Source organism: Spea bombifrons, chromosome 11 (genome assembly GCF_027358695.1).
Source record: "Spea bombifrons isolate aSpeBom1 chromosome 11, aSpeBom1.2.pri, whole genome shotgun sequence".
In the NCBI taxonomy this organism is placed as follows: domain Eukaryota; kingdom Metazoa; phylum Chordata; class Amphibia; order Anura; family Pelobatidae; genus Spea; species Spea bombifrons.
In genome coordinates, this window is record NC_071097.1 from 8,838,490 (window position 1) to 8,846,983 (window position 8,494).

The window sequence follows — 8,494 nt, forward strand, 5'->3', positions numbered from 1 at the left end:
CACACACATTAATACACTCATGCCAAAACAATCACACCCTTACACATCAGTGATCACACAGTGTTACTGCAGGGTCACCTAACACGAGTGGGCTGCTCCAAGTCAGACTAGCACTTTTTAAAGAATTTTAGACCGGCCTGGGTGCCAATTGCCCCCCTGCCCAGTCTGCCACTGGCTTGAAGTGTCATTCATCCAGTTTGATTCAAAAAGAAGAGGCTAGATATCCAGCTGCTGAGGTTTTCTAATTGGGTTCTATAGGGAGTATCCAAATGGAAAGAACGCACAAGACTCACCTTGTTATGTTTTTGTCTTTTCACAGAATCCAGTCTCCTATTTATTTCCTTACAGGTGGCAGCCTGTGGTGTGAGCTGATTAATTATTTTGTCGATTTGACGTAAGGCTGTGACACAGGAGCTGGGAATTAAAAGAGGTAGGGATGATGCGTTTATGCCTCTGTAACCAATATGCAAAGTGATTTTCTGCATGGCAAGTGAAACAACAGAAATATGCAAGAAAGAAATCTAAGCACACCTGCACCAGAGCTGGACTGGGGACAAAATAAGGCCTACAAATTTACAAAACACCAACCCAAATGTGATTAACATAATTTCTTCAATTTAAACATACATTCCGGACCAGTGGCCTATTGGGCCTATGGCCAGTACGTGCCTGGTCAACACTGAGTCACATAGGTATGTCTGTCGCGCAGGTGTTGGCTCAGCCACAGTATTAGGAAGTTTGCAAAATAAAGTGTAATATCTAACCAATAACAGCACAAGAATAGCATTAAGTGCTTGTTGTAAAGCAGTACAAGTCTAATGCCTGCTTATGTATACTTTTACTGTTATGTGTACTCTAAAAGGTCACACGGAAGACGTGTAATTCGAATATTCAAACTGTTTTAGAAAAGCTTATCAAAGCCAGCTCTCTAAATTCCAAGTGGCTCCATTTGACAACATGTTCACTCTGGACGATTGTTATCACACATTCGCGACGTAGATCAACTGCAACTCTACTGGATTTGAAAGCGGACCGTCAGCACAGACTCTACCAGGTCCAATTTACACATTGCAAAAGGAATCAGATGAATAGATAATGAATGTTACTTCATAATTCCTGTACTATAAAAGGTATTTGATATTGAGATAGACGCAGAAAAAAATTATATATATCAACTTAAACTTTGATTTGAGTTCCTGTTTCCCTTTAAGCTTGCTACAGGTAAGCACCCCTCACTTCTCACCTCAGTTCATCCGTTAGTTCTTGCTGCTCCTTCTCTGCCGCTGCAATTCTGGAGGCCTGACTAGCTGCATTTATGGCGTCATCCACTTGCTGCAAGACTCCATGTTCTAGAACTTCCTGATCATACACTGCCAGCCCTAGTCCCTGCAGTTCCAATGCTTGTTGTTCCAGCTCGACTGCCTGAATCTGTTGGCGATCAATTTGAAGCAGAGACTGGACTTTACGTGGTGCCATTTCCTTGTGAGGAACAAGAGAAAGTCTTGCATTATGAGGTGTGGAACTGGAAGACGGACCAGGTGCCTCATGGTTGCTACTTGATATTAGAGATCCTGAAGTTTTAGTGTGCTCTGATGCAGAAGGCACTTCCTCTGGCATTCTGTGAAAAATAAGAAATAAATGTGACAAAACATACTGTAATCAGCATCCATAAAGAGCTAAACAATCAAATTACAGAAATATTACGGTATTACTGCGAAAACACTACAGTTACGTTATACTGAATATTACATGTACAGATGTACAGTGAATTGGTACCCAGAGATGGTATGCAACAGAACTTCTAGGGATTACAGGCCCTAACATTGTAAGCGTTCGTAATGCAATATTTAGACATAGAATATATTTTGAACCGCACAAATGCCCATGCAAAAATGCCATTTATTCTTCTACATTGCGGCTTTTTGATTAAAAGGATACTGACACGTCACAAAATCCAAGCTTTTAATATACCATACGCGTGGACTGGACAACTTTTAATGCACGCTGACAAGCTGGTTTAACTATAGATAGATCAGTTACTACTATTTAGTGACCTTTGTTGTTAAGAATATTATTATTTTACTACACTAAGCTGCCAGTTCCCTTCCTCCATGAATGGAATGAGTAATTTCTGTTGTAGTCTCATAGCGCGTCTACCATATATATGTATACTCCTCACACTGCACTATGAGAATCTAACGCCACTTTATAAATAGTAACAATATTGTAATTAACCCATTAAGAGGCCTGCCTGCAGTAGACAGCCGTTCCAACTGGTACTGTTGTACTACGAAATATAATAATAATAACATTCCACAAATTAGGGTGATCAAATGGATCTTTATTTATTTATTTTTACTAAGGACGCTTCTAAAACAAGTATATAGAGGGCTTGCATTAAAATAAGTTCAGCCTCGAATATTACATTTTAAACGTTATGGTTAAAGGATCTTTACTCTATTTAATTGTCAATTATAAGCAACAAACAGCCCACTATCGTAAACACACCACTGCTGTAGAAAAGTAACACTAAAATACATTTGATCGCCAGCAATAAGGGAATAAACGACGGCGACCACAAAGACTCGTAATATGCAGTGTATAAAAGGCTCACTTGGGATCACCGGTGCCATCTGATTACCTCAAATTCCTAACTGACGGATCCCAATCCACACAGATATCGTAAACGGGGACGAAATTCCCTCTACGATCTCCTCCGTTCTTCTCTCTCTTTCTTTCTCAGTCTCTCCGTCCGTCCGTCCGTCTCTCTCAATCTTGGTTATACAATCGGCTCGTCGCAGAAGTGACGTTTCTAACACTTCCGCCCTTCTGATGTAAAAAGCAGCGAGAACAGCAGACCTCATACGATGCCGACATCTTCGTGCAGAGTATGGTATATTTAACTTGTCCGTGACAAACACAAAAGTATCTGCGTGTCTGCATGTTTTGCACCACCAATGGAGCACATCTTCTCTTATTAGGCCACCCGTGGAGATTGCAATGGTATACTAAATTTACGCAGTTTAACCCCTTCACGCACAAGGGCTTTTTTTACACTATGAGACCCGAGCCATTTTCGTGTTTTTACTATTTCTCTGTTTAACTAATTTAACTGTGTAAAACATTGGCGCTACATAAATAAAAGATAATAAAATAACTCATTGTGCCAACACCAATTATGTACTGTTTATAAGCACAATTGTGGTTTATTTTTGAGATCATGTTCGTACGTAACGCATTATCTTTTATTTTGTATTTTTTGTGTGTGCAGGGAGCACTGATTGGCGCGGAGGAGAGAGAGAGGCGACAAGTCGTAGTTCGTGAATAAGTTTTCAGCAACCGCTCAATGCCCCTCACTCTCCTCCGCAAGTCATAGCTTGGCCGCGGTGGTGCCATTTCATGCTAGGCGCCAGAATACGACGCCATGTACTGGCGCTCAGCAGTGAAGCAGCGCGCGCTGCGGCAGAGCAGCAAGGCAGAGGCCTCGTGCTTCTGCCTCAGGACTTCTACAAGGTAAGTGAACTGTAAAGGGGGGGGTAGCTAGTGAGAAAGAGAGTAGTAAGAATATTGTAATAATGAGCGAGAGAATGAATGAAGTAATGTGTGGATACATTGTGTGAATGAGTGAGAGAATGAAATAGTGTGTAGATAAATTGTGTGAATGCGTGAGAGTATGAATTAATGTGTGGATGAATTCTGTGAATGAGAGAATGAATTAGTGTGGATGAATTGTGTGAATGAGTGAGAGAATGAATTAATGTGTGGATGAATTGTATGAATGCATAAGAGAATTAATTAATTTATGAGAATGCATTAATGAATATGTGTAAATGATTGTGTGTATTAGTGAATGACTGTAAAACTGTTTGTGTGTATCATAGATGTATAATTGATTTGTGGAAAGGCAAAGATGGCAGAAGCAGGGTGTTTGAGCCTTGGGGACCAAGATGGACAGGCAGGGTGCTTATGGAAAAAACCCAGGGTGTACTACTATGTTGCCCCCAACCCTCCCCCCCAGGTCCACCACTACAGACGTTTACCTCGGCCAAACCTTGGAACTGATTTCGGCCAGTAGTAGATAGTGGAGGTGTGGACCCCATTGTATTGTTAATCCCTTTACTGACCCTGTTGTCTCTGGGAGGCAGATTAAGGGGGCGGTTTGTATCCCAATATCTTGATTTATGTTAATGTGTGATTTGCTGGCTATATCCAGCCATGTGTGTGAAAAATAAAGTAGTCTTCGTTTTGGTTATACCCTACACTGAGTCTCGGTCTAATGACTGGAAATCCGGGGAAAGAATGTGTTGTCCCAGGCTAAGGGACCACAAGTCAGCGGAGGGAGTTGGTGGGACTATCCAGCTTCGTGACACAGGGTTTATATGTCTTATTCAGTTGATCAATACCTGAGGGAAATTGATGGGGGAATCTCAGCATTGGAGGGATGGAAGATGAGGAGCTCAATTTTGTAGAGGTTACGTTTCAAGAAACGTGCAGACATCCAGGTAGAGACAGATGCAAGGTAGTTAGTTACATGATCTAAGACAGAGTGAGGAAGATCAGGGGAGGATAGATAGTAGGGCTGCAACTAACGATTATTTTTATAATCGATTAGTTGGCCGATTATTTTTTTGATTAATCGGATAAAAAAAATTAAAATTTTTCATTTATTTGAAATAATTTAATAAAGCAATGTAAGATGTTAAAAACAAACAGCAGAAGAAAAAAACTTTGATAAAAATGCATTTCTTGTTTTTATTTTCCTACCTTCCCCCCCAGTTATGCACATTTGATCATTGGGCTCAATGGGGTGTGAACTGGGATGTTGAAATCCCCAAGGACAACAGAAGGAACATCAGAGGAGAGGAAAAGAGGAAGCCATGAGGAGAAGCGATCAAGAAAGATGTTAGCCAGGCCAGGGGAGCGATATATAACAGCAATGCGTATGGAGATGGGATGACAGTCGGATAGCATGGACTTGGTTGGTAAGTACAAGTAGGAAAGAGTAGGAAGCCTACCCCTCCACCCTCCACCAGAGAGCAGCGGGAGAGGCAGTGTTAGAAGAGGTTAGCCAGGTTTCAGTTAGAGCGAGAAGGTGTAAGGAACTAGAGACAAAGTGGTCATGTAGGGCTGTTAGTTTGTTACAGACAGAACATGCATTCCACGGTGCAAAGGTAAATGGGGGGTAGGGAAAGCGGCAGGGTATGTGGACAAGAGTATTGAGATTTCTGGAATGTTGACTGGGTGAGGATGGGAAAGAGAGCACCAAAAGAGGCCCAGGGTTCGGGGAGATATCCCCAGCAGCTATAAGAAGTAGAAGAGGAGGTGGTGTGAGCGGAGAGATTTCTGGGGGTGAGGGGAGGTGGGGGAAAGGGAGGAGGTGAAGTTGAGAAGTGCTTGGGAGGAGAAAAGGAGAGAAGAAAGTAATGATGGTGCAATACAGACATAGTGTGAGGTAGCTGGTGGCTGGAGAGAGATAATGATTTTACAAACAATAGAGGAAAGAGAAAGGAGGAACAAGAGGATTCTGAACATGGTTATCGGAGAAACATGGTGATAGAATGGAATGGAAGTGGAGCAAAGACAGTAAGCAGTAGGTAGCACTTGACAAATCAGGCAGTTCCGTGGAGTATTGATTGCAGGGAGTCTCCCAGGTCTTATCTGTCCTTCCTTGTTGAACTCCCTTGGCCAGCTCTCAGATAGTGGCACTTAGTAAAAATTGGCACTTGGATCGAAAGTGGTACACAGATGGAATGTGGCTTGTGCCTCCAATGTCACTACTGATAAAGGGATGGCTGCTTGTTAGGTATTTACCAATTGATTAATTGCCCCGCAATAAAATCACAGACACATGGGGGAGAGGGAGTTATAACTAACAGGGATGATGCAGATGCTAGGGGTGGAATACCTGAACAAATAATTAATTAAACAGGGCAGTCAGCAATGAGGTAGAATACAGATAGGGTAAGGCATAAAGTGGAATACCTGAACAAATAATTAATTAATTAAACAGGGCAGTCAGCAATTACTGATTTGCCACTCTGCCCCCTGATATGCCATATTTAACTGGTATGATCCGACAGTTTTATCCCGAAATTCAAATCATATTTAACTGGTATGATCCGAGTGCTTTATCCCGAAATTCAAATCATATTTAACTGGTATGATCCGACTGTTTTATCCCGAAATTCTAATCATATTTTACTGGTATGATCCGACTGTTTTATCCCGAAATTCTAATCATATTTTACTGGTATGATCCGACTGTTTTATCCCGAAATTCTAATCATATTTTACTGGTATGATGGCCCTGGTATGAGTTAGAAACCGGAGGGAGGTAAGGCAAACACTAACAGGTAACCCTCACTAATCACACTGATACAATATGTTCTATCTTGCTCCTTCTCTTCACCTTTTTGCTAAAACTAATCACCATATCCTATTGCACCGAGCCCCATAATGATCCCCACACCATCCTTATCTCACCCTCCCTCCTCCCATCACCTATGCTTGCTTCTCATGATCTGCTATGTTTCCTTAGAAACCTTTCTCCTTTTACTTCTACCGCTACCAAAACCACTTGCTCCTTTAAGTCCTACTCCCACATTCTCTCACTCCTACTACTGCTTGTTGCCGGTGACATCAATCCGAACCCCGGTCCCCTAACAATCCCCACCCTTTCTTGCTCACCTTCTTGCCCACAGAAAACACCACAGGTTTCGCACTACCAAGTATCTTAAAACCACAGCTCTCATACCCTGTGCCCTCTGGAATGCTCGCTCGGTCTGTAACAAACTCACAAGCGTGCACGACCTATTTGTCACAAACTCTTTCAACCTCTTAGCCATTACCGAAACCTTGCTTTCCTTTTCTGACACCGCTTCCATTGTTGCTCTCACATATGGTGGCCTCCACTTTAGCCACACTCCTAGGCCAGGCGAGACACATGGAGGCAGTGTTGGAATCCTGCTCTCCCCTCCTGCTCCTATCAACTGCCTTCCCTCTCTGTCATTCTCCTCCTTCGAAGTTCACTTCATACGTCTGGTTTCCCCTGTCTTTCTCAGAGTGGCAGTCATATATCGCACTCCTGGACCTACCTCACAGTTCCTGGATAACATCCCAACCATAATCCTTGGTGATTTCAATATCCCCATCGATAACCCACCCTCCCCTGCTGCCTCTAAACTTCTTTCTCTCACATCCTCCTTTGGTCTCCTACAATCTTCTCTATGCCTTACTCACCATGATGGACATTGTATTGACATGGTATTTTGTAATCTCTGATACATATCAGAGTTCACCTGTCGCCCCTTCCCCATTTCCAATCACCATCTCCTCACCTACAATCTTACACTAACACCTAAACCTACTTCTCCTCCTCGCTTCCGCACCTGTAGAAATCTGCACAATGTTGATCCTCTCTAATTTTCTAATTTGATTCAATTTGGTATTTCTCAGCCGTCTACTATTACCTGCCCTGACCTTGCCACAGCACACTATAACAACACTCTATCAACTGCACTTGACACACTTGCTCCCCCTCAACTTCGCAAAGCTCTACATCGTCAGCTTCAGCCCTGGCACTCAAGGCAGACACGCTATTTACAAAAATGCTCCCGCACTGCTGAGTGTGTCTGGAGGAAATCTCGCACCAAAACTGACTACAACCACTACAAGTTCATCCTCCACGCTTACACATCTGCCCTTCAGCTAGCTAAACAAACATACTTTCTTCCCTCATTTCATCTCTTTCCTCCAACCCCAAACAACTTTTCTCTACCTTCCACTCTCCCCTCACCCCACCCACACCACCTCCCTCATCTGCCTTTAGTGCACCACAATCCATCCGCAACAACATTCCATATCCATGTTCCTCCTCCTCTCCGCTTCTTCCCCCCAACCACTGAAACTGCTTTCACCAAGGTCACAAGCGACCTTCTATCTGTTAGAAACAATGGCCACTACTCTATCCTAATCTTACTTAACCTCTCTGCTGCTTTTGACACAGTCTTCCACCCCCTTCTACTACAGACTCTCAGCTCTCTTGGTTTCTGTGAGACCACTCTCTCCTGGATTAACTTGTATCTTTCCAACAGATCCTTCTCTGTGTCTTTTGTGGGCGACTGCTCCTCTTCAATGCCTCTGTCTGTTGGAGTACCTCAGGGTTCTGTCCTGGGTCCTCTACTATTCTCCATCTACACTTCCTCACTTTGAAAATAGCTTTGGCTGCAAATACCACCTCTATGCAGACGACACAGAAATCTATCTCTCCACCCCCAATCTCTCTGCATCTGTCCTCTCTCAGATCCTATCTGGTATCTCTTCCTGGATGGCCTCTCACCACCTCAAGATAAATATGTCTAAAACTGAGCTCTTTCTAATCCCACCCTCTAACTGTATTCCCCTCTCTCACCTTTCTATCACTGTCGATGGTACGGTATGGTATCTCTCCTTCACCACAAGTCCCCTGCCTCGGAGTGACCCTAGACTCTACCTT

At 43.1% G+C, this 8,494-nt stretch overlaps 1 protein-coding gene across 1 annotated transcript in view; it reads right to left on the reverse strand.

Annotated features, from left to right (window-relative positions):
- Nucleotides 1-2,696, reverse strand: part of ERCC6 (ERCC excision repair 6, chromatin remodeling factor) — a 31,023-nt gene extending 28,327 nt beyond the window's left edge. The window contains exons 1-3 of the mRNA XM_053451136.1: nt 2,642-2,696; nt 1,244-1,618; nt 294-414 (exon numbers count right to left, since the gene is read on the reverse strand). Of these exons, the coding sequence (XP_053307111.1) occupies nt 294-414; nt 1,244-1,617 (495 nt within the window). The 5' untranslated portion in view covers nt 1,618; nt 2,642-2,696. The remainder of the gene's footprint in view (nt 1-293; nt 415-1,243; nt 1,619-2,641) is intronic.
- Nucleotides 2,697-8,494: the final 5,798 nt, after the last annotated feature.